We start from the raw sequence: 26,583 nt of genomic DNA, 5'->3' as shown, positions 1-26,583 counted from the left end.
AGGGGCATTGCAGTGTGTGTCATAATGTGTCACAGACATTGTATGTGCTATAATGTATCAGGGGCATTGCAGTGTGTAGCATAATGTATAACGGGCATTGCGGTGTGTGGCATAGTGTATAACGGGCATTGCGGTATGTGTCACAGGCATTACGGTGTATGGTATACTATATCACGGGCATTGTGATATGTGGTATAATGTCTCAGGGTCATTGCAGTGTGTGGCATAATGTATCACGGACATTGCGGTGTGTGTCATAATGTGTCAGGCATTACGGTGTGTGGTATACTATATCACGGGCATTGTGGTATGTGGTATAATGTCTCAGGGTCATTGCAGTGTGTGGCATAATGTATCACGGACATTGCGGTGTGTGTCATAATGTGTCAGGCATTACGGTGTGTGGTATACTATATCACAAGCATTGTGGTATGTGCTATAATGTATCAGGGGCATTGCAGTGTGTAGCATAATGTATAACGGGCATTGCGATTCCTGTCATAATGTGTAACAGGCATTACGGTGTGTGGCATAATGTGTCGGAGGCATTACGATGTGCATTATTGTGTCATGTGCATTATTGTGTGTGGCATAATGTGTAAGGGCCATTGCAGTATGTGGCATAATGTATACTGGGCATTACTATAAGGAGGAAAAATGACAAATAATGTAAGGGGCATGAATCAGGATTATTTTTCTTTCCAGTGGTGGCTAACGTCTGGGCGTGCAGGTTGCAAAACTGGGGTATAAGGTAGTCTTTTCCTGCAATGCCACGCCCCTTTATGTGAAGCCACGCCCATTTCAACGTAGCCACGCCCCTTTTGTGGCGCATGTTTGTCCCTTTACTAGTGCCAATTATGGGGGATGGGGGGGGGGCGCTGAAGAATTTTTTGGCTTGGGGGAGAAAAATTTCTAGTTACGCCACTGGGTACAACGAGTAGTGGTCAATGGGATGTTCTCCAGCTGGGCACCTGTGTTCAGCGGAATACCACAAGGGTCCATACTCGGACCACTGCTGTTCAATATATTTATCAATGACCTAGGAATAGGCCTGGAAAGCACAGTGTCAATCTTTGCAGATGATATTAAACTGTGTAAGGTAATTAATTCAGAAATAGATGTGGAGTCTCTGCAGAATGACTTATATAAACTTCAAACCTGGGCATCTAAATGGAGAATGAGGTTCAATATAGAAAAATGCAACAGTTACGCTTTTTGGGACAAAAAACACACTTGCATCCTACACTCTAAATGGGGTAAATATAGGGGTAACCGTGGTGGAAAAGGATTTGGGGGTGCTCATAGATAATAGGCTTAGTAACGGTACACAATGTCAGAGCGCAGTAAAGAAGGCAAGTAAAGTCCTTGCGTGCATAAAACGGGGAATTGAGACAAGGGATGAGGATGTAATCCTGCCGCTGTACAAATCATTGGTACGTCCGCTCCTGGAATATTGTGTTCAGCTCTGTGCACCATATTATAAGAAAGATATCGGGGAACTAGAAAGAGTTCAAAGACGAGCTGCTAAATTGATTAAAAAGTTAGAGTCGCTGGAGTACGAGGAAAGGCTTACTATGGTGGTTCTCAAACTTGGTCCTCAGGACCCCACACAGTGCATGTTTTGCAGGTCACCCAGCAGGTGCACAGGTGTACTCATGAACTGTTTGGGGTCCTGAGGACCGAGTTTGAGAACCTGTGGCTTACTAGATTAAATATGTATACACTGGAAAAGAGGCGTCTAAGAGGAGACTTTATTAATATCTTCAAATATGTAAATGTCACTACAAGGAGTTAACAGAGGATTTGTTTATTAAAAGAACTCTGTATAGGACGCGTGGGCACTCGCTGAGGCTAGAAGAGAGAAAATTCCGTACACAATGTAGGAAAGGATTCTTCACGGTAAGAGCAATAAAGATTTGGAACTCCCTGCCGGAGAAGGTAATAATGGCGGACTTTGTAAATGCATTTAAAAATGGTTTGGACAAATTTCTAACTGGAAAATGTATCCAGGGCTACAGCATTTAACATATTGACATTAAATATCTGGTAGTGGTAAGAATCATAGTTGTCAATTGGTACTAAACCATTACTCCAGCTGGTGCATTATAACATGAACAGCTTAACACAGAATACAGGTTGAACCCGATGGGCATTTTGCCTCTTTTCAACCTCAATAACTATGTAACTATGTAAATAAACTGTAGAGAGAGAGGGGTTGTCTCTCACCTGAATTACCCACATTCCTGTAGGATCAGCTCCCTACAAGGGAGGCCAAAGTAAAAACTGTGCAGTCTGCACAGGCAGTGGAAGTTTGGAATTCCAGGTTTCCCACGCTGCACAGATCCAGCAGGAACTTATCACTGAGAGACAGGAAGGTTTACAACTCTCATACACCCAGTGTTCTGTGCACTGATGCTGAATAGCAGCCAGTTAGTAGGCAGGTGCCTCTTTAGTGCCAGGGACTGATGATATTGGCTGAGGAACATAACAGATTGTGGCTGCAGGCCATCGCATTAAAGCACCTTAGTGCTGGGACATTTACTTTGACCTGTTTATTTTACGTGCCTGTTTGTCCAGGCCTGTGTCTATGCATGTTAAAGTGCAGTGTCTGCTGCCATAAAATACACTGCTTCACCGACGCCTGACATGAGTCTTTATTTCTACAGCCCAATTACAAAACGTTTTATAGGAACTGCAATGGGAGCTCCCGCTGCCCACAGATGGCCATGAATTAGTGCGGATTACAGATAGAACGCTCTTATATGGCCAGTAACATTTCATTATACCGGCCTGGTATTTTTATGTATTGTAATTCATTTTATTTTTGTGTATCAAATAGCCATGAAGCCAGATTATTAGTCTGCAATAGTTTCACTTGCGGCTCAGTTGTGCGAGTTCCCCACAAACGTCAGCTGTACCGTGGATTTATTTTGCCATTTTCGCGTGTGGTTAATTTAAACATCTCGAGCGCCACACCCTAAACAAGCTTTGACTTAGCACAATTATGAGCTGCCAAAGCTAAAATGGATTGATGAGAACTCAATTAGTTTTCTAAGGAAACAAGTCTGCAGCAGAAACACCGTGTTCATGAGACGCCCCGGGGGGATAGGAAGAAGAAAAACAACTCTGGTCGTATTCTGGCGAATATCATTATAGGATTATAGGAGGCTGGAACAGCATTGGGCAGCAAAAAACATCACAAAATGTAATTAACTAGAGAAACAATTTGCAACTGAATGCAATATTTATAAATACATTAATGTTCCCTTGTCTCACAAATCATACACATCTAATCCCAGATACCATGCGCTGCTTAGCTGAACACTTGTATTCATTGACAGAACTTTGCAATTACCAGTTGTAACTCTAAGCAGGTTGTGGGGGGGGGACGTCACCATTTATATTTGCACCGCTCACTTCCTGCGCAAAGAGAACACCATTTCAGCTGGCTGGGGTGTACCTAGACATTTGTGGACCCCCTGCAATACTGAAATGTGTGTTGGGGGCTGGATAATGCTATTACCCTGGAGAAGCCTGGACAGACTGCAAGGGATAACCGTGCTGACGCTGCAACAACCATGAAATGTAAGTTTGTTAGGACTGATGCCACATATTATGGTTCTACGGCCTGTTTTTTTTTGTTGACAAACCAAAAAAGTTAGCAATTGGGCAAAACCATGCTGCGCTGCAGGGGGGCAGATGTAACATGTGCAGAGAGAGTTAGATTTGGATGGGGTGTGTTCATACTGAAATCTAAGTTGCAGTGTAAAAATAAAGCAGCCAGTATTTACCCTGCACAGAAACAATATAACCCACCCAAATCTAACTCTCTCTGCACATGTTACATCTGCCCCACATGCACTGCAGCATGGTTTTGCCTTGTTGGGTGCTTTTTGGGTTTGCTTCCACATCTAAAAGACCCCCATATACTAATCCTTCAGAGGTTCCCCAGGGTGCAGTGACTGCTCCACCAGAGAACAAAGATAATCTCCATCATCTTCCATTCTGTCAGGTTCCTGTCACCATCTATATATCAGCAATTAGTGGATTATTTTACTTTCAGTTTTCCTGAGAACTTCTATATAAGAGATGTTACATAGTAAAAGTGGCCATTGTGGGGCCAGGACATAGGATGTGACAGGCAATTAGGAGGCGTCTGCAGTAAAGTTGCTTGTTAAGCAGAAGAGGCAGAAATCCCAAGAAGCGCTGACATTTACACACAGCAATGACAGAAAAAGCTGAATAGAGAAAACCGGTTTCGTTTGGTTGGTCTAAGCCCATAAGAGCGGTAATCACACGGGACTCGTAACTGGCAACCAGCAACGCTGCTCCAGTGCGAGACCTGGAGGGCGGCCAGACCACATTCCACGCAGGCTGTGTTACATGTCTCACATATCTGCTCACTGCCGACAATGCAGCCCAGGACGCAATGCTCTGCTATAGCCCTGGTATAGCCCAGGACGCAATGCTCTGCTATAGCCCTGGTACAGCCCAGGACGCAATGCTCTGCTATAGCCCTGGTACAGCCCAGGACGCAATGCTCTGCTATAGCCCTGGTACAGCCCAGGACGCAATGCTCTGCTATAGCCCTGGTACAGCCCAGGGCGCAATGCTCTGCTATAGCCCTGGTACAGCCCAGGGCGCAATGCTCTGCTATAGCCCTGGTATAGCCCAGGACGCAAAGCTCTGCTATAGCCCTGGTATAGCCCAGGACGCAATGCTCTGCTATAGCCCTGGTACAGCCCAGGACGCAATGCTCTGCTATAGCCCTGGTACAGCCCAGGACGCAATGCTCTGCTATAGCCCTGGTACAGCTCAGGACGCAATGCTCTGCTATAGCCCTGGTACAGACCAGGACGCAATGCTGTGTGTTTGCAATTACATAACATTATGCACAGTTTATGTCACTGCTTATTAATGTTGTGTAGTACTATCACTAGGGATCATACTGTACAATGTGCTGCACAGACCGTCACCAGGGACCATACTGTACAATGTGCAGCACTGACCGTCACCAGTGACTATACTGTACAATGTGCAGCACTGACCGTCACCAGTGACTATACTGTACAATGTGCTGCACTGACCGTCACCAGGGACTACACTGTACAATGTGCTGCACAGACCGTCACCAGGGACCATACTGTACAATGTGCTGCACTGACCGTCACCAGTGACTATACTGTACAATGTGCAGCACTGACCGTCACCAGTGACTATACTGTACAATGTGCTGCACTGACCGTCACCAGGGACTACACTGTACAATGTGCAGCACTGACCGTCACCAGGGACCATACTGTACAATGTGCTGCACAGACCGTCACCAGGGACTATACTGTACAATGTGCAGCACAGACCGTCACCAGGGACCATACTGTACAATGTGCTGCACTGACCGTCACCAGGGACTATACTGTACAATGTGCAGCACTGACCGTCACCAGGGACTACACTGTACAATGTGCAGCAATGACCGTCACCAGGGACCATACTGTACAATCTGCAGCGATGACCGTCACCAGGGACTACACTGTACAATGTGCAGCACTGACCGTCACCAGGGACTACACTGTACAATGTGCAGCACTGACCGTCACCAGGGACTACACTGTACAATGTGCAGCAATGACTGTCACCAGGGACCATACTGTACAATGTGCAGCACAGACCGTCACCAGGGACTACACCGTACAATGTGCAGCACTGACCGTCACCAGGGACTACACTGTACAATGTGCAGCACTGACCGTCACCAGGGACTATACTGTACAATGTGCAGCACTGACCGTCACCAGGGACTACACTGTACAATGTGCAGCAATGACCGTCACCAGGGACCATACTGTACAATCTGCAGCGATGACCGTCACCAGGGACTACACTGTACAATGTGCAGCACTGACCGTCACCAGGGACTACACTGTACAATGTGCAGCACTGACCGTCACCAGGGACTACACTGTACAATGTGCAGCAATGACCGTCACCAGGGACCATACTGTACAATGTGCAGCACAGACCGTCACCAGGGACTACACCCTACAATGTGCAGCACTGACCGTCACCAGGGACTACACTGTACAATGTGCAGCACTGACCGTCACCAGGGACTACACTGTACAATGTGCAGCAATGACCGTCACCAGAGACCATACTGTACAATGTGCAGCACTGACCGTCACCAGGGACCATACTGTACAATGTGCAGCACTGACCGTCACCAGTGACTATACTGTACAATGTGCTGCACAGACCGTCACCAGGGACTACACCGTACAATGTGTAGCACTGACCGTCACCAGTGACTATACCGTACAATGTGCAGAACTGACCGTCACCAGGGACTATACTGTACATTGGGGGTAATTCCAAGTTGATCGCAGCAGGATTTTTGTTAGCAATTGGGCAAAACCATGTGCACTGCAGGGGAGGCAGATATAACATGTGCAGAGAGAGTTAGATTTGGGTGGGGTGTGTTCAATCTGCAATCTAATTTGCAGTGTAAAAATAAAGCAGCCAGTATTTACCCTGCACAGAAACAAAATAACCCACCCAAATCTAACTCTTTCTGCACATGTTATATCTGCCTTCCCTGCAGTGCACATGGTTTTGCCCAATTGCTAAAATAAATCCTGCTGCGATCAACTTGGAATTACCCCCAATGTGCTGCACTGACCGTCACCAGGGACTATACTGTACAATGTGCTGCACTGACCGTCACCACGGACTATACTGTACAATGTGCAGCACTGACCGTCACCAGGGACTATACTGTACGATGTGCAGCACAGACCGTCACCAGGGACCATACTGTACAATGTGCATCACAGACCGTCACCAGGGACTACAATGTACAATGTGCATCACAGACTGTCACCAGTCACTACACTGTACAATGGGCAGCACTGACCGTCACCAGGGACTACACTGTACAATGTGTAGCACAGACCGTCACCAGGGACCATACTGTACAATGTGCAGCACTGACCGTCACCAGGGACTACACTGTACAATGGCAGCACTGACCGTCACCAGGGACTACACTGTACAATGTGCAGCACTGACCGTCACCAGGGACTACACTGTACAATGGGCAGCACTGACCGTCACCAGGGACTACACTGTACAATGGGCAGCACTGACCGTCGCCAGGGACTACACTGTACAATGGGCAGCACTGACCGTCACCAGGGACCATACTGTACAATGTGCACCACTGACTGTCACCAGGGACTATACTGTACAATGTGCACCACTGACTGTCACCAGGGACTATACCGTACAATTTGCAGCACAGACCGTCACCAGGGACTATACCGTACAATGTGCAGCACTGACCATCACCAGGGACTATACTGTACAATGTGCAGCACTGACCGTCACCAGGGACTATACTGCCTGCTGACTTATGTTCTTTGGTACTGTCTGATCACAGCCATTTGCTGTTGATCGGTCTTCTAAGTTCTTTTATCCATCGTAGATAGTGTTCGCCGCCAGGTAAGATCATGCGGATATCACCAATGTATCTGTCCCAGAATTTGAGGCTTTTCAGTATATGAAGTCCTCATACCATAAACTCCATGCAGAGGTCTATGTAGCCAGTTGCAAACTTATCTCCCAATGCTGTTCCATGGATTTGTTGGTCAGTATTTAGTAGATGGCGTTATCTCTGTTCCAGTCCACCTCATCAGCATCCCCTAATATTGTTCCAATGGCCGTTGGCCTTTTTGTGTGCATGATGCCAGAATATAGTGATCGGATGTCAGGAAGAAGCAGCTCACACCTGTGTATACACCGTGCTATAATAATAATAATAATTATTATTATTATTCTTCCCTTTGTTAGACGGTTTGATCATAATCCTTTAATCTTTCTGTAGTGCTTTTATGTCTTTGGCTCATACTCGGATATGCCGTTCTTTACTTCCCCTCGTAGATCATATCCAGGTCATTCTGACTAATATCACGTAGAGTAATGTCCTTATGGATTCTGACTGGACTTGTCTATGTGCCAGCTCCCCGGGTTATATGCTGTAACATCCCAAGCGCCTCTCACGCTATATCCACGCAGAATTGCGTCCGTGTACCTTTCCCAATGAACGCAGCAAAGTTTGATTTGTCAGTTTAATGCTTATTTTTCTAGTATTTGTAATCAGATTTTTATATTGGTTTTATTTTGTTTTCACCAAACTCTTCCAAAGAGAAAGGAATAGGATTTAGAGAACCAGCAGAGTTTTTACCAATGCGTGGCACCACATCTACAATGAATTCTATGGCCTTCTGCTGTCTGGTCTCTTGTAATCAGATAATGAAAGATCGTTAAGGATCAATTAGAGGATCATTAAATTCCAGTTGTACTATTATCTACATTAAATATTTACTGAAGGACCCTTTTCTTTTTCTATTAGAAAGCACATTATTATATCATTTTGTTTTTCAAAACACAATTTCACAACTTTCCACCGCAAATCACAATGTAATACTTTAAATGACGGATTCTTTAAAAATTAAATATATTGAAAGTATCTTTCACAGACGTTTTCTGGTGAAAACATAAGATTTTAGTGGAATAGCCGCTAGGTAATTATACCATACCATAGTATATACAGACACTAACACTCATCATCAGAAGACCAATTAAATGACGCACTCTCCCACTCATGACCTTTCATGTAGCGAATAGTGAAGGTTTATCTACTCTAGTAACGATTCTAATGCTCTGATTGGCTACAGGTGGCTTAGACCTGTGACTATTCTACATTTCCGATTGGCTACAGGCTGGTTCTAGCCTTGTGAAGAAGTATGCTCTGATTGGCTACAGCTGTGATTTTCAACCTTTTTTTTCAACTTGCAGGACACCGAACAAGATTTTAAAATTGCCAAGGCACACCATCAGTCCCCCACAGGAAAAAAACGCACACATTGACCCCCACAGGGAAAAAACTAATTGGCCTCCACATGAAAAAAAACCCCAACAAATCACACTGTTTCCCACAAAAAAATAAAACACATTGGCCACCAGAAGAACACAGTACAGTACAGTACAGAGTCTGTGCCAGGCTCATCTGCTGGCAAACACAGGAGAGTCCTTATGCCAATGCCAATTGTTTTCAATGTGGAGTGTCCCAGGGGGTAGAGTTAAAAATGCCCATACGATCACCATACACTGCCCAGCTGGATCAGGAAGTGACCAATGCAACCCAAAATGAAGAGTTGGACTGGCAGCGGTACACTAGTACGGGCATCTCCGGCGGCACACTTGAAAACAACTCATGGCACACTAGTGTGCCGCACCACAGTGGTTGAAAAACACTGGGCTACAGGCTGGTCAACTTTTATAGCCCTGCCACTCTGACTGGTTACACGTTGTCCGCCCGCACTTCAAAGCCGCTTACAGAACTCTGATAACAATTGCAATAGGCCGACTGACACCAGGAAACGGCCATTATATTATATAACGGCCACGGAATATGAATGTACGATTCCTACCTGCTCAATGGACTGCACGGACGCCTGCTGCTGAACACTCTGCTGCTGAAGGCTCTGCTGCTCCGTTATCAGGTTCTGCAAGACAAGGCAGAGTCAGCTGCGGCCCAATTCCATTCCCTGCACGGTCGCACAGTAGACTTGCGTAACACAGGGCAGTTATGATAAAGAAAACCTTGTTCAAGATTCTTACAGTACATAACACGCAGTAATAGGTTGTGCAAAGCACAAAAAATTCATTTTACTGGCCTCTATGTAACAGCAACGAAGAAAGGTAAAACAGTCCTTCCATGGGAGTTTGGTACAGTACTAGGACATTACAGGACGGGAATTATTACCACTCTACTCATGGACCATGGTTACCTAACCGCCCCCCTTCTACAACAGTCCAAACACAAAAACGTGCTCCGATCAGCCATATGCACACTATTCTTATTATCCATTAATTATATGGCGCCACAAGGGTTCTGCAGCGCCTGACAAGGTACATAAACAGATGAGCAAGACAAGAAAACAGCGACTGCTATTACATGACATTGTAGGACAAGGTAATGGTATATAAACACTCAAATGAGTATCAGGGTGGCAGCAACCAAGGGTTAGGTGCCATTGTAGGGAGTATGGAGTAGATTATAGACTAAGTAAGAGAAGGACGGTACATGAGGGGAGAGGGCCCTGCTCGTGAGAGCTTACATTCTAAAGGGGAGGGGCGGACAGACGGGGGTGACACAGATGGGGTAGATTGTGAGCATGGAACAGAGGGATAGGATGAGAGATGGAAGAGTCATAGGGTGTCCTGAATACCCAGATTACAAAACATCTTACACATAAACACCCCACACAGCAGTCAGGAGACGACGCACAACGTTACCTCCGTAGACTGGATGGAGACTCGGCTCTGGTTGTTTTGCTCCACCACTTGCTCAACCACTTGTTCATTCAATGAGGACACGCTGGCTCCACTGAGGATCCGGGTCCTTCTGTCCTGTACAGAGAAAACGCTACAAGTTACAGCAGCAATTCCATCTACGAGTAACATCTGTAACACAGGTCATTGTGTGTCTGTGCTCTGTGTTACTATACGGATCCCAGGACCGGATTGTGTGCGCCGCAGCTTTGTGTCTGCGCCACGTACAGTCCTGTATTCTGCAGACGCCCTCCAGTAATATTATTTATTTACACTTACTTCTCTAGCACTTTACACTATGACAGCTCTCTGTGCAATGACTCTGGTAATATATTTGTATCACTGCTACAGAGTGGTCAAATCTGCTGACAGAGTGTGCGATTTCCAGCACTGCGCATGCTCCGTAGCCGAGCGCAAGCATCTAACGGCATCATCAGAGTCATACACTGCTCATCCGACTGTCCACTTGTCGCTGAATGGGCATAACGGAGAGGTAACAGGGCGGTCGCCTGTACACTAAGTGACCCGTGGTTGTGTCAGGGGCATGTACATGCAACCGCCGACTACACCGATTGGCCAAATGAGTCAACTACTCTACAGTGCAGGGAGGAAAGAATAATCACTTTGCAGACTTAGGGGGAGATTTATTAAGCACTGATAAAAGTGGAGAAGTGAGCCAGTGGAGAAGTTGCCCATGGCAACCAATCAGCAATGACGTAACATTTATAATTTGCATACTATAAAAGTATACAGAGCAGCTGATTGGTTGCCATGGGCAACTTCTCCATTGGCTGACTTCTCCACTTTTATCACTGCTTAGTACATCTCACCCTAAGAATGAGACTTTGGCAAATACATAAAGTTTCCAGGCGTGTCTGACCTGGTCGTCAGGCCCAATCAGGCTGCCTCATCATAGGTTAAAGGTCAGCTAGAGACACTCACTGACAGTAATGATAGTACTTCTATATCCGGCACAGAGAAAATAGGATTTTGGTACTTACCAGGTAAATCCTTTTCTTTGAATCCATAGGGGGCACTGGAGTACTCTTGGGATATGGACGGGCGGAGCCGAACAAAGGCACTGAATATTCAAATTTAGGACCCTCCCACCCCTCCATATCCCCGAGTACCTCAGTGTACTATCTCAGTGTTTTTTACTGAGCGAACAGGAACGATATAGAGAGGTTGACAATGGAGAATACCTATAACATAACGGACAACCACAATGTTGACCCATAACCTTACTGTCAACTAAACAGTTGACGCCATAACCGATAGAACTTTATAATTTGAACCAATCGGTGAAAATGTGTTACCATAAGCTCCTCTGAGCTTAATATCAATCAAGTAAAACTTGTTACCCTAAGCTCCCTTGAGCTTAAAACAACCCAGGTAAACTGCTCTGGGTGGGCGTCCAGTGCCCCCTATGGATTCAAAGAAAAGGATTTACCTGGTAAGTACCAAAATCCTATTTTCTTTTTCATCCACTAGGGGTCACTGGAGTACTCTTGGGACGTACCAAAGCTTCCCTCGTGGGCGGGAGAGCTGTTTGATACTTGTAACAGTAGGCAGCCCAAGGCTAGATGCTGATGGCGCCCCATTTATAACGTGTAAACGTGCACCAACATGGTGCACATGAAGGCTATATAGCCGCGTTTTAGACACTCCACGACCCACTGGGTCTGACATTCCCACAGAACCTGTGGGATGAGTTATTACTGACTTAGGCGATTGTAACCTAGCCTTAAAGTAAGCCTGACTTGTAGTCATTATTATTACCCAACTGGATAATGTCTGCTGAGAAACTGGCTAACCCCAGTTGGCAGTATCATAGAGAACAAACAACGTATTCATATCACGTACTGTTGACGTTCGGGACATATATAAACGCGTAATGCGTGTACCACATTCAGAATTCTAGAATGTGCTGTCCACACAGGAACCCCTATTGGTACATTGATGTGAAGAATACGAAAGCGTGATTCGTCCGAAGATCTGCTTTGTCATGAGAAAACTGAAATACGGTGGCTTGGAATACAAGGCACCCAAATATGAAAACAGAACCCTTGCCGAAGCCAAGGCTAGAAGAAAAATGTTTTCCCAAAGTGAGAAACTTAATTCCCATTTGTTGAAGGGTTCAAAATATGAAAACTGTAAGAAATCTGAACCCAACTTCAAGTCGCCTGGCGCTGTAGGTGGGAGAAATAGAGTGTGAACTTTGATGACACCTTGTAGAAAGATGTGTACAGACGCAAACAGAAGCAAACGTCTTTGAAAATAAGTTTACCACACAGATACCTGCACTCTTCGTGCAGATCCACGCAGTTTTCCATCCCACCCCGTTTAACAGAATACGGGTTACTTGAAGGATGATGTTGGAACTTCCGAGGTTTACAACCTATGTAAGCACACGAAATTTTGTAAAAATGAGCTGCCTTAAACGGCTTACTATTTCGTAACATGGTTAGTATAACCGATACTGTAATGCTCAATTTCTTAAGAGGGCGGTCTGAACCCTCACCCCGTCAACCGCAGCTGCGGTACTTAGATAATAGGTACATAGGTAACTATGGGTAAACTAACGTTCCCTGATGTAACAGGTTGGACGTATTATGAGCGGGCCAAGATCGTGTGCAAGTATTCCTTGAAAATTCGAGAAGCAAACTTCTCCGAAACCCATGAGATACCACCAGTATGACTGTGACAAACTGTCTTATGATCCGTTTTGACAACGGAGAGAGCAGCGGAAAATGGTGGAGCCAGATACACGATGCTGAATGACCACATGAATGTGAGAGACTCCACCGCCACTGCCCTTGTGATCTGTTTTGTACACATACTGAGCTTTCGTAATTGTGGCGAGATGCCATCATGTATACTTGAGGGTAACCCCCTTCTGTGGACTCACATATGAAACACCTCTAGATTTAATGTCCAGTTTTCAGGATCCAAATCCTGACGGGTGAGATCCTCTGTCTAACAGATGTCCACTCACATAATGATCTCTTGACATTTTCACATAATGGTGTTCTGAGCCATTGAGGATTTGAGTTACCTGCCGCATTGCCATGCGGCTACTTGGTTCTCACTGGTTGTTGTGTATGCAACTGCCGTTGCCTTGTTTGACTGCTTAAGGCCAGCGTGAGACAGGCATCAAAAATTTACATGAAACTCATGGTTGTTCCTCTCCACAGCAATCTTTAGTACAAGGCGAAAGATTTATTCGTCCTGAAGAGAAACCAGAGTATATACCTGGTCCGACTGAAAGCGAATCATGTATAGCATTGTAAAATGCACAGAGTTCTAGGACATATATCGACAGCAATCTGTCGTGTTTTAGAACCTTTGTTGCTGATTTTAACTACAAATCCTGACCCTCTGCGACTGTCGTCCAGAGTATATGCACCCTTTTCCCTCTGTGGGAAATGCGAGTGAAGGGTGGCGAACTAAATTGAAAAACCCATCGTTATTCTTAATAGGTGAATACACCAATGTACCGCTAGTGTGCGTGCTTTGCACTAATTACTAGACGTACATTTGTTATTGCTGGTGTAGTAGGTAAAAGTCTTTGATTTACCGTATTTATCATCTTACCTAGGCCTTGACATCGTTTAGACGGAATTAGATGCGATTGTTTTCGAACTTGATCTGCTACCGCAGTATACCTTAGTAGCGCAAGTTAGAGGAACTTTGTTGAGACAGAGTTCTTATGTGAGATGAGCTATCATCCCAACATCACTTTTGGTAAATACCCAAAGCGATAAGCAACGGTAGACATGAAATGGTTAATGGTTGTGGCGAATTGCAAACGCTAAAACCTGTGATGAACAAACCGGAATGGGTATATACGCATTGTGAAGATCAAATGCCAGTATTCAATTTTGTGGCTCCAATATGTCAATACTACCCGCAGCAAATCCATTTTCAAACTGCAGTAAGTGATTTGCTGATTGAAACTGCGACGGAGCTGTATGGATTGGTTCCCCCAACCAGAGGGGAATAAGCCACCCTGACTCTGCCTGTATTATAAAGACAGCTGAAACCCAGTAGAAACCAAATGGCTACCTGCCAATCCGTTCGACAGAGGCAGTCATGTCCCTGTTGAAGTCTGGAAACCCCGCAAAGGTAACATGTAAAGACGCGCTCCCACAATTGGAAAAGAGGTCATCAAACTACTGGCTTGCAGACCGTAGCGACCTGTCGTTACAAGGCGTGAGTGTGTGTATCACCGCCTTGAAAACTGAAGTCTAAAGGGATTAAATGCCGGCACAAGAATTCCGTTTCGATTAACGGCTGAATATCAAATGTAGGACCAACAAGCTGTGGCCTTGTGCTGAACTGGCGACGATGAAACGTCGTTAGAAGCTTTACAGATATACTCTGTAGCTTCTTTTAACCGTAATGTCTAGTGACCCAAATGTTTCATGGGTCTTTATAATGTTTGACACAGACGCATTTACCAATGTCGGATGGCGTCATATTGTAAACGATTAAATAGTGGTCAAAGTCTACTAAGTGGAACAATGGAGACCTTGACTCCCTGTAATTTAGCAATGTATGTTGGCAACAACCCTGCACTATCTGAGTGCAGGTCTAATGAACCCTTCTCACTCGTAGTTATCTGTGTGAGATTTGACATAGAATCGTGCATTACATTAGAAGACCAGTTAAATAAACACTGTGGTACCCAAAGGGAATTCCTTTGGAAAACTGTCTTTTGTTAGAGCTGGCGGAATAACTTCCGAGACTCCGATGCCAATGTTATTTTTAGTCTGCACTAGAGCCTTATTCGCTATGCAGACAGACACCCCAATAGGCCACGGACAGCCATTGCACGCCTTATGACGTTATCATGTCATATATATATATTGTATTGGTGAACAGCAAAATAATATTAACTCAAGGTTGATTCTCTCTACGGAAATCTTTAGGAAAAACAAAAGATTTATTCGCTGTGAAGAAAAAACAGAGTAATCTTTATGTGAAAAGCAGTTCACATGGCCTATGAAACCCGAACCAAATTCCTACTAACCCCCCTACGCCTCTGGTGGCTTAGAGATGTAGGGCAGGAATGTTCTAGAATCATGTAGAAAAACAGTTTACATGGCTTACTTATGCTGATTAAAAATTCCCACTAACACCCCTGCGCCTCTGGTGGCTCAGAGATGTAGGGCAGGAATGTTCCAGAATCACAAACTGGAAAACAACAGGCAGCATGGTTAAAATGGCCCCTTTGCCATGCTGACCTTTCCGTATAGGTTATTATACAGTATAACCACAGGACGGTTACAACTGTTCTATGAATAAATATATACATAAGCTGATAGGCCATTATCACACCAGACATTAATATTAATATATTAATATAGGCTCCCTCGCCTTGTTAATCGCAGCCATTAATATAGGTTCAACTCTGAAAATCACAGCCAGTAATATAGTTCAATTATTACTGTCAGTACCGGTAACAAGCTTATATCTGTGATAGATATATATATATATATATATATACCCAGCTGGTCATATATCCGCCAGCTTCCACCGTGCCTCTTCCCCCCCTATGATCATCTGCGGGAAGCCTGCACTTGTGATCGTCTCTGTACTGAGACTGATGGGCGGCCGGACGTAGCTGGGCGGCCGTGTTGGAAGCCTGCCCTGGCATTTGTGTATGCAGGCCGGGACGGAGCGGCGGTCATACTGGTACTAAGTATGGCTTACCTGCTGTGCAGCCGTACGGAGCCCAGTGTGCGGCAGGACGGAGCTGGCGGCTACCGGAGCGCTGGGACGGGCGGCCTGATGTCAGACGGAGCAGCTGCTTCGTATGATCTCCCCCTGCTGTGCGGCAGGAGGGAGCTTGGCGGCGACCGGAGCGCTGGGACGGGCGTTTGATGACCCCGTCTTGATACATAGCGGCTGTTTAGCGTCGTCTGATCTCCCCCTGCTATGCGGCAGGACGGAGTTGGCGGCTGCCGGGGGACGGCTTGTCTCCTCAGAAGGTAGTGGCTGGCTTGGCGGGTATGAGCTCCCCCTGCTGTGCGGCGGGACGGAGCTGTATTGTATTAACCTACTGCACCTTAACCCACACATAGCGGGGCGGCAGCCTGCGCTGACCGCCCCGCTCCCCAGCCTACCTTTCTGTAACTTCTGGCTGTGACGGGACTTTCTGTATAAGCTCCGGCCAGCTGCAGTGGTGTGACTCATGGCTGCAACGGCCTTCTGTAAGTTCCGTCAGCTCTGTAGTCCTGGCTGTGACGGGGCTTCTATGTCTGTAAGCTCCGTCCAGCTCCAGTCAGCTTCCAGTGATCTATGGCTGCGACGGCTTCTTGCAAGCCCGTCCAGCTCTCTAGTCCTGGCTGCTGTTTGTAGAAGCAGTGCTGTCTGTGGCCGTGAGGGTGCTCTTTGTGAGGACCGACACGCCATGCTGTCTGTGGCTGTGAGGGTGCTCTTTGTGAGGACCGACACGCCATGCGCTGCCCGTGCAGCGGCACTATCCCGGACCCATGTTTTTCCAGAAACTGGGAAGGGATGTGCTAAGTGTAAAAATAAAAATAAAAATCCAAGTGTGGCTATACCACAAGCCGATGTTCGTGCTGTGAGCACCGAAAAAACACTGAGATAGTACACTGAGGTACTCGGGGATATGGAGGGGTGGGAGGGTCCTAAATTTGAATATTCAGTGCCTTTGTTCGGCTCCGCCCGTCCATATCCCAAGAGTACTCCAGTGACCCCTAGTGGATGAAAAAGAAACACACTGTAGATATTGGCGCAGGAGGAGGGGGTACTGTATATATCCATAATGTGACTGTATTCCTGTAGAGGCACCTCAAAAATAAACCAAATATTTCTTTCGCTACCCGGACACAGACCCAAGATGGCCGACGTCTGGTGCAGCCAGATACCCAGGCACAAGACTTACCAACTCTGGACTCGCCACTTCCACTCTCCTGATGGTCTTCTCGTAGATGACATTGTTGGAGGGGATGTAGTTCACACCTTTCAGGTAGGTTTGCTGAATGAAAACGATGGATAATATTACAGTCACCAATGACAAAGTCACATCTGAGAAGTTCAATCATCAGCTCTGGGCACCGGGTAATACAACCGCACAACGCTTCCCCAATCCGTGCCCATCCCCTCTCTTTTCTCTTATGTCGCCAGAGGAATAAATTACATATCATATACTCAGTGGCCACTTTATCAGGTACACTTGCTCGTTAGTGCGAATAACTAATCAGCCAATCACATGGCAATATCTCAATGCATAATAGCATGCAGCAATGGTCAAGAGGTTCAGTTGCTGTTCAGATCCAAGACCGGAATGAGAATTTGCAGCAAGATTCTGCAGCCACCACATCTGCAGCAATTGCGTGACGCCATAATACCACCATGGGCAGGAATGTATATGGTATATTCCCGTACCTTCTGTCCAGTTCACGTAGGTACAAGGCTGTCCTGTGGCAATTCGGGAGAAGGGGGAGGAGGGGGGGGGGGGAGGGGGTTCAGCCTGCTCGGTACTAGAAAGTGGCAACTGAGTGCACAGATTATGAATACACATTGGTTTGCACAAGCTCATGCAGCACATATTATAGCACACAATATCTCAGCCAGGACGGTGACCCACCTGCTCGGGATTCTGCACAATGTATCTGCGCACGGTCTCATGCTGATATGGCTGGACTTCCTGAAAACAACACAGAATTCAGTACAAGTTGTGGACAGATAATAATCCCCACACAGCGTATAACCTACGTCAGCATGTCCCTTATATCCATCGCTACGCTAGGTGCATACATCTTCTCCAGTAACTGTGTGCTGCAATACTCTGCAATGCTAATTATTCACACGTCGGTGCGGGCGGCCTGTATACTAGATATTGGTGATGAATGAAATCCATACATTAGGATCCTGCCACATACAGAAGCTACGAAATGCAAACCGGATGCTGGGTACACACTGCACAATGTATGCAACCAGCGACCCACTGGGCATCTAGCACGCATGCCAGGACGACCCAGGGAACCGCCCATGGGGACACATGGTCGCAGGTGCACACTGAGCGAGGTGGCCGATCTATTGTTGCGATCCGCGTCGGAACGATATCATCTTATTAACTGCCCAGTGTATAACCGGCTTAAGTTTCATTGTATTAAATAGACTATAATAAGTACAAGGTGTACCATAGAAATATTATATACAAATGCGCACACATCTAATACATACATACATATATATATATATATATATATATATATATATATATATATGTATCTCACACACACACACACGTGTCTAGGTACATGCATCCAGTGGATCGGGAAGTTCTGGGATGGGGGAGCTGATGAGAAACGCTCCTCCTCCTACGCAGGGAGCGGGAATTACACCCTCTTCCACAGCTTTGGCAATGCTTGTAAAAAGTGAAGCTGGATTATACAGCAATTATTTCCAGAAGGAGCTTGGCTTTACTAATGACAGAAGCGCAGATGGAGGCTGGGTCGCTGTCTCTGCTCCGCAGGATATTCCCCTCGGCTTGTTCCGGGGTTCCTGCTGTGCTGGCAGGAATGTGAGGGCTGACCTCAGACACTCCCTACCCCTCCAGCCTGTAACATGAATCAGAGCTGTAATCTCAGCCAGAGTGTATCTCCTGTGGGATAATGCTGAAGCCCATATGCAGCAATAATAACTACTGTATAATGAGCAGATCTGCTGCTGCAGAGTGACGAGGAGAGATCTGGAACTCACGTATGGCATTTAGGAAGCTGCAAACGCAGATCTGCCAAATGCGTGACGTGTAATCGCGCAAATGTGAAGATGGCGGCGAACTGCTGGCATGCAAAGGTTTGCTCCAATGGGTGGAGCTGGGCCTGTGGGGATTGGCGAGACGCAGGAAGGCGCCCTCACATGGCAGAGCAAGACTTTGTGCTGCATTATAATTAGCAACATAGGGGCAGTTAGGTACACCGTTGGGGGGGATTTACCTCTATTATTGTGTACCCCTCAACCGCAAGCAGTCATAGTATGAGCTGAAATAACATCCCTGAGAATGTGGCACAACACAACCAAAGACCCAGCAACATCCGTGAGGCACGAGGCACAACAACTGCATTCAAGATGTACAACAACGCAGCATATCTACTAACCAAGACTGAGAGACAACATGGAGGTGTGAGGCACAAAGAATGCATGCAAGACCCATCACAACGGGGAAACGGTGCTCACTCACTAAGAATTGGCGACATCACCGAGGCATGAGGCATGAAATAAGAATGCAAGATGCCTCTGAATGCAGCTTATGAGACTCCTGCACCAGTGACGCCCCTAGTCCTAAACCGCGCTCCCCCGTGTGGGTTATTTGGGATCACTTTACGAGGTCTCCCCATTTCTAGTTGATTCCACAGATCAGTACACAGCACAGGCTGCGGCAATAGTGTCAGCGTTACGCTCCGATCGCTCTCACCGGCTCAGGGTTCTGGACGATGTACCTCCTGATTGTCCCCTGTGTGTAGGGTGTCTGTATCTCCTGAAAGCAAATCAGATTATTGGTCACACATTTCAGATACGCAAGATAATTACTAACGAGCATCAGACTGTAAATAAGAGCTGGCTATTGTCACCGGGTGGAATACGGGTATGAGCAGCAGCAATTACTACTGTACGTTCCAACGCTCTACTACAAACACGTAATAACTCACATGTACTGTGAGTCATGTGATTATATCCCCCCTGTAATACATGTAGCAGTATGATTATAGCCCCCCTGTAACACATGTAGCAGTGTGATTATAGCCCCCCTGTAACACATGTAGCAGTGTGATTATACCCCCCTGTAACACATGTAGGAGTGTGATTATAGCCCCCCTGTAACACAGGTAGCAGTGTGATTATAGCCCCCCTGTAACACATGTAGCAGTGTGATTATACCCCCCTGTAACACATGTAGCAGTGTGATTATAGCCCCCTGTAACACATGTAGCAGTGTGGCTATAGCCCCCCTGTAACACATGTAGCAGTGTGATTATACCCCCCTGTAACACATGTAGCAGTGTGATTATAGCCCCCCTGTAACATATGTAGCAGTGTGATATACCCCCTGTAACACATGTAGCAGTGTGATTATACCCCCCTGTAACACATGTAGGAGTGTGATTATAGCCCCCCTGTAACACAGGTAGCAGTGTGATTATAGCCCCCCTGTAACACGTGTAGCAGTGTGATTATAGCCCCCTGTAACACATATAGCAGTGTGATAATAGCCCCCTGTAACAAATGTAGCAGTGTGATTATAGCCCCCCTGTAACATGTAGCAGTGTGATTATACCCCCCCTGTAACACATGTAGCAGTGTGATTATAGCCCCCCTGTAACAAATGTAGCAGTGTGATTATACTCCCCTGTAACACATGTAGCAGTGTGATTATAGCCCCCCTGTAACACATATAGCAGTGTGATTATAGCCCCCTGTAACACCTGTAGCAGTGTGATTATAGCCCCCTGTAACACATGTAGTAGTGTGATTATACCCCCCTGTAACACATGTAGCAGTGTGATTTTAGCCCCTTGTAACACATGTAGCAGTGTGGCTATAGCCCCCCTGTAACACATGTAGCAGTGTGATTATAACCCCCTGTAACACATGTAGCAGTGTGATTATAGCCCCCCTGTAACATATGTAGCAGTGTGATATACCCCCTGTAACACATGTAGCAGTGTGATTATACCCCCCTGTAACACATGTAGGAGTGTGATTATAGCCCCCCTGTAACACAGGTAGCAGTGTGACTATAGCCCCCTGTAACACATGTAGCAGTGTGATTATACCCCCCTGTAACACATGTAGCAGTGTGACTATAGCTGCCCCTGTAACTCATGTAGCAGTGTGATTATAGCCCCCCTGTAACACATGTAGCAGTGTGATTATATCCACCCTGTAACACATGTAGCAGTGTGATTATAGCCCCCCTGTAACACATGTACCAGTGTGATTATAGCCCCCCTGTAACACGTGTAGCAGTGTGATTATAGCCCCCTGTAACACATATAGCAGTGTGATTATAGCCCCCTGTAACACATATAGCAGTGTGATTATAGCCCCCTGTAACATATGTAGCAGTGTGATTATATCCCCCCTGTAACACATGTAGCAGTGTGATTATAGCCCTCCTGTATCACAGGCAGCAGTGTGATTATATCCCCCCTGTAACACATGTAGCAGTGTGATTATAGCCCCCCTGTAACACATGTAGCAGTGTGATTATAGCCCCCCCTGTAACACATGTAGCAGTGTGATTATAGCCCCCTGTAACACATGTAGCAGTGTGATTATAGCCCCCTGTAACACATGTAGCAGTGTGATTATAGCCCCCTGTAATACATGTAGCAGTATGATTATAGCCCCCCTGTAACACATGTAGCAGTGTGATTATAGCCCCCCTGTAACACATGTAGCAGTGTGATTATACCCCCCTGTAACACATGTAGGAGTGTGATTATAGCCCCCCTGTAACACAGGTAGCAGTGTGATTATAGCCCCCCTGTAACACATGTAGCAGTGTGATTATACCCCCCTGTAACACATGTAGCAGTGTGATTATAGCCCCCTGTAACACATGTAGCAGTGTGGCTATAGCCCCCCTGTAACACATGTAGCAGTGTGATTATACCCCCCTGTAACACATGTAGCAGTGTGATTATAGCCCCCCTGTAACATATGTAGCAGTGTGATATACCCCCTGTAACACATGTAGCAGTGTGATTATACCCCCCTGTAACACATGTAGGAGTGTGATTATAGCCCCCCTGTAACACAGGTAGCAGTGTGATTATAGCCCCCCTGTAACAAATGTAGCAGTGTGATTATAGCCCCCCTGTAACATGTAGCAGTGTGATTATACCCCCCCTGTAACACATGTAGCAGTGTGATTATAGCCCCCCTGTAACAAATGTAGCAGTGTGATTATACTCCCCTGTAACACCTGTAGCAGTGTGATTATAGCCCCCTGTAACACATGTAGTAGTGTGATTATACCCCCCTGTAACACATGTAGCAGTGTGATTTTAGCCCCTTGTAACACATGTAGCAGTGTGGCTATAGCCCCCCTGTAACACATGTAGCAGTGTGATTATAGCCCCCCTGTAACATATGTAGCAGTGTGATATACCCCCTGTAACACATGTAGCAGTGTGATTATACCCCCCTGTAACACATGTAGGAGTGTGATTATAGCCCCCCTGTAACACAGGTAGCAGTGTGACTATAGCCCCCTGTAACACATGTAGCAGTGTGATTATACCCCCCTGTAACACATGTAGCAGTGTGACTATAGCTGCCCCTGTAACTCATGTAGCAGTGTGATTATAGCCCCCCTGTAACACATGTAGCAGTGTGATTATATCCACTCTGTAACACATGTAGCAGTGTGATTATAGCCCCCCTGTAACACATGTACCAGTGTGATTATAGCCCCCCTGTAACACGTGTAGCAGTGTGATTATAGCCCCCTGTAACACATATAGCAGTGTGATTATAGCCCCCTGTAACACATATAGCAGTGTGATTATAGCCCCCTGTAACATATGTAGCAGTGTGATTATATCCCCCCTGTAACACATGTAGCAGTGTGATTATAGCCCTCCTGTATCACAGGCAGCAGTGTGATTATATCCCCCCTGTAACACATGTAGCAGTGTGATTATAGCCCCCCTGTAACACATGTAGCAGTGTGATTATAGCCCCCCCTGTAACACATGTAGCAGTGTGATTATAGCCCCCTGTAACACATGTAGCAGTGTGATTATAGCCCCCTGTAACACATGTAGCAGTGTGATTATAGCCCCCTGTAACACATGTAGCAGTGTGATTATAGCCCCCTGTAACACATGTAGCAGTGTGATTATAGCCCCCTGTAACACATGTAGCAGTGTGATTATATCCCCCCTGTAACACATGTAGCAGTGTGATTATACCACCCTGTAACACATGTAGCAGTGTGATTATACCACCCTGTAACACATGTAGCAGTGTGAATATAGCCCCCCTAGTAACACAGGTAGCAGTGTGATTATAGCCCCCCTGTAACACATGTAGCAGTGTGATTATAGCCCCCCTGTAACATGTGTAGCAGTGTGATTATAGCCCCCTGTAACACATATAGCAGTGTGATTATAGCCCCCTGTAACACATGTAGCAGTGTGATTATAGCCCCCCTGTAACACATGTAGCAGTGTGATTATAGCCCCCCTGTAACACATGTAGCAGTGTGATTATAGCCCCCCTGTAACACGTGTAGCAGTGTGATTATAGCCCCCTGTAACACATATAGCAGTGTGATTATAGCCCCCCTGTAACAAATGTAGCAGTGTGATTATACTCCCCTGTAACACATGTAGCAGTGTGATTATAGCCCCCTGTAACACATGTAGCAGTGTGATTATAGCCCCCTGTAACACATGTAGCAGTGTGGCTATAGCCCCCCTGTAACACATGTAGCAGTGTGATTATACCCCCCTGTAACACATGTAGCAGTGTGATTATAGCCCCCCTGTAACATATGTAGCAGTGTGATATACCCCCTGTAACACATGTAGCAGTGTGATTATACCCCCCTGTAACACATGTAGGAGTGTGATTATAGCCCCCCTGTAACACAGGTAGCAGTGTGATTATAGCCCCCCTGTAACACGTGTAGCAGTGTGATTATAGCCCCCTGTAACACATATAGCAGTGTGATAATAGCCCCCTGTAACAAATGTAGCAGTGTGATTATAGCCCCCCTGTAACACATGTAGCAGTGTGATTATACCCCCCCTGTAACACATGTAGCAGTGTGATTATAGCCCCCTGTAACACATGTAGCAGTGTGATTATACCCCCCTGTAACACATGTAGCAGTGTGATTTTAGCCCCCTGTAACACATGTAGCAGTGTGGCTATAGCCCCCCTGTAACACATGTAGCAGTGTGATTATAACCCCCTGTAACACATGTAGCAGTGTGATTATAGCCCCCCTGTAACATATGTAGCAGTGTGATTATATCCCCCCTGTAACACATGTAGCAGTGTGATTATAGCCCCCCTGTATCACAGGTAGCAGTGTGATTATATCCCCCCTGTAACACATGTAGCAGTGTGATTATAGCCCCCCTGTAACACATGTAGCAGTGTGATTATAGTCCCCTGTAACACATGTAGTAGTGTGATTATAGCCCCCTGTAACACATGTAGCAGTGTGATTATAGCCCCCTGTAACACATGTAGCAGTGTGATTATAGCCCCCTGTAACACATGTAGCAGTGTGATTATAGCCCCCCTGTAACACATGTAGCAGTGTGATTATACCACCCTGTAACACATCTAGCAGTGTGATTATACCACCCTGTAACACATCTAGCAGTGTGATTATAGCCCCCTGTAACACATGTAGCAGTGTGGTTATAGCCCCCCTGTAACACATATAGCAGTGTGATTATAGCCCCCTGTAACACATGTAGCAGTGTGGTTATAGCCCCCCTGTAACACATGTAGCAGTGTGATTATACCCCATGTAACACATGTAGCAGTGTGATTATAGCCCCCCTGTAACATATGTAGCAGTGTGATATACCCCCTGTAACACATGTAGCAGTGTGATTATACCCCCCTGTAACACATGTAGGAGTGTGATTATAGCCCCCCTGTAACACATGTAGCAGTGTGGTTATAGCCCTCTGTAACACATGTAGCACTGTGATTATAGCCCCCTGTAACACATGTAGCAGTGTTATTATAGCCCCCCTGTAACACATGTAGCAGTGTGATTATAGCCCCCTGTAACACATATAGCAGTGTGATTCTTGCCCCCTGTAACACATGTAGCAGTGTGATTATAGCCCCCCTGTAACACATGTAGCAGTGTGATTATACCCCCCCTGTAACACATGTAGCAGTGTGATTATAGCCCCCCTGTAACAAATGTAGCAGTGTGATTATACTCCCCTGTAACACATGTAGCAGTGTGATTATAGCCCCCCTGTAACACATGTAGCAGTGTGATTATAGCCCCCTGTAACACATGTAGCAGTGTGATTATACCCCCCTGTAACACATGCAGCAGTGTGATTATAGCCCCCTGTAACACATGTAGCAGAGTGGCTATAGCCCCCCTGTAACACATGTAGCAGTGTGATTATACCCCCCTGTAACACATGTAGCAGTGTGATTATAGCCCCCCTGTAACATATGTAGCAGTGTGATATACCCCCTGTAACACATGTAGCAGTGTGATTATACCCCCCTGTAACACATGTAGGAGTGTGATTATAGCCCCCCTGTAACACAGGTAGCAGTGTGATTATAGCCCCCTGTAACACATATAGCAGTGTGATAATAGCCCCCTGTAACAAATGTAGCAGTGTGATTATAGCCGCCCTGTAACACATGTAGCAGTGAGATTATACCCCCCCTGTAACACATGTAGCAGTGTGATTATAGCCCCCCTGTAACAAATGTAGCAGTGTGATTATACTCCCCTGTAACACATGTAGCAGTGTGATTATAGCCCCCCTGTATCACAGGTAGCAGTGTGATTATATCCCCCCTGTAACACATGTAGCAGTGTGATTATAGTCCCCTGTAACACATGTAGTAGTGTGATTATAGCCCCCTGTAACACATGTAGCAGTGTGATTATAGCCCCCTGTAACACATGTAGCAGTGTGATTATAGCCCCCTGTAACACATGTAGCAGTGTGATTATAGCCCCCCTGTAACACATGTTGCAGTGTGATTATACCACCCTGTAACACATCTAGCAGTGTGATTATAGCCCCCTGTAACACATGTAGCAGTGTGGTTATAGCCCCCCTGTAACACATATAGCAGTGTGATTATAGCCCCCTGTAACACATGTAGCAGTGTGGTTATAGCCCCCCTGTAACACATGTAGCAGTGTGATTATACCCCATGTAACACATGTAGCAGTGTGATTATAGCCCCCCTGTAACATATGTAGCAGTGTGATATACCCCCTGTAACACATGTAGCAGTGTGATTATACCCCCCTGTAACACATGTAGGAGTGTGATTATAGCCCCCCTGTAACACAGGTAGCAGTGTGATTATAGCCCCCCTGTAACACGTGTAGCAGTGTGATTATAGCCCCCTGTAACACATATAGCAGTGTGATAATAGCCCCCTGTAACAAATGTAGCAGTGTGATTA

At 46.0% G+C, this 26,583-nt stretch overlaps 1 protein-coding gene, 1 non-coding gene and 1 pseudogene across 2 annotated transcripts in view; all 3 read right to left on the bottom strand.

Moving 5' to 3' along the window:
- The window catches only part of POF1B (POF1B actin binding protein), a 95,990-nt gene that overhangs the window by 13,248 nt on the left and 56,159 nt on the right, over positions 1–26,583 (bottom strand). Inside the window, exons 4-8 of the mRNA XM_063938390.1 lie at positions 19,847–19,909; positions 18,014–18,073; positions 17,309–17,401; positions 10,360–10,473; positions 9,492–9,566 (exon numbers count right to left, since the gene is read on the bottom strand). Of these exons, the coding sequence (XP_063794460.1) occupies positions 9,492–9,566; positions 10,360–10,473; positions 17,309–17,401; positions 18,014–18,073; positions 19,847–19,909 (405 nt within the window). The remainder of the gene's footprint in view (positions 1–9,491; positions 9,567–10,359; positions 10,474–17,308; positions 17,402–18,013; positions 18,074–19,846; positions 19,910–26,583) is intronic.
- LOC134953765 (U5 spliceosomal RNA) lies at positions 13,529–13,643 on the bottom strand. Its single transcript, XR_010185766.1, has one exon. It is a non-coding gene; the product is annotated as a U5 spliceosomal RNA (small nuclear RNA).
- LOC134953812 (U5 spliceosomal RNA) lies at positions 15,262–15,369 on the bottom strand (annotated as a pseudogene).

Source organism: Pseudophryne corroboree, chromosome 8 (genome assembly GCF_028390025.1).
Source record: "Pseudophryne corroboree isolate aPseCor3 chromosome 8, aPseCor3.hap2, whole genome shotgun sequence".
Classification (NCBI taxonomy): Eukaryota; Metazoa; Chordata; class Amphibia; order Anura; family Myobatrachidae; genus Pseudophryne; species Pseudophryne corroboree.
The sequence above is the reverse complement of the archived record's forward strand: the minus strand, read 5'-3'. Positions and strand labels throughout refer to the sequence as shown.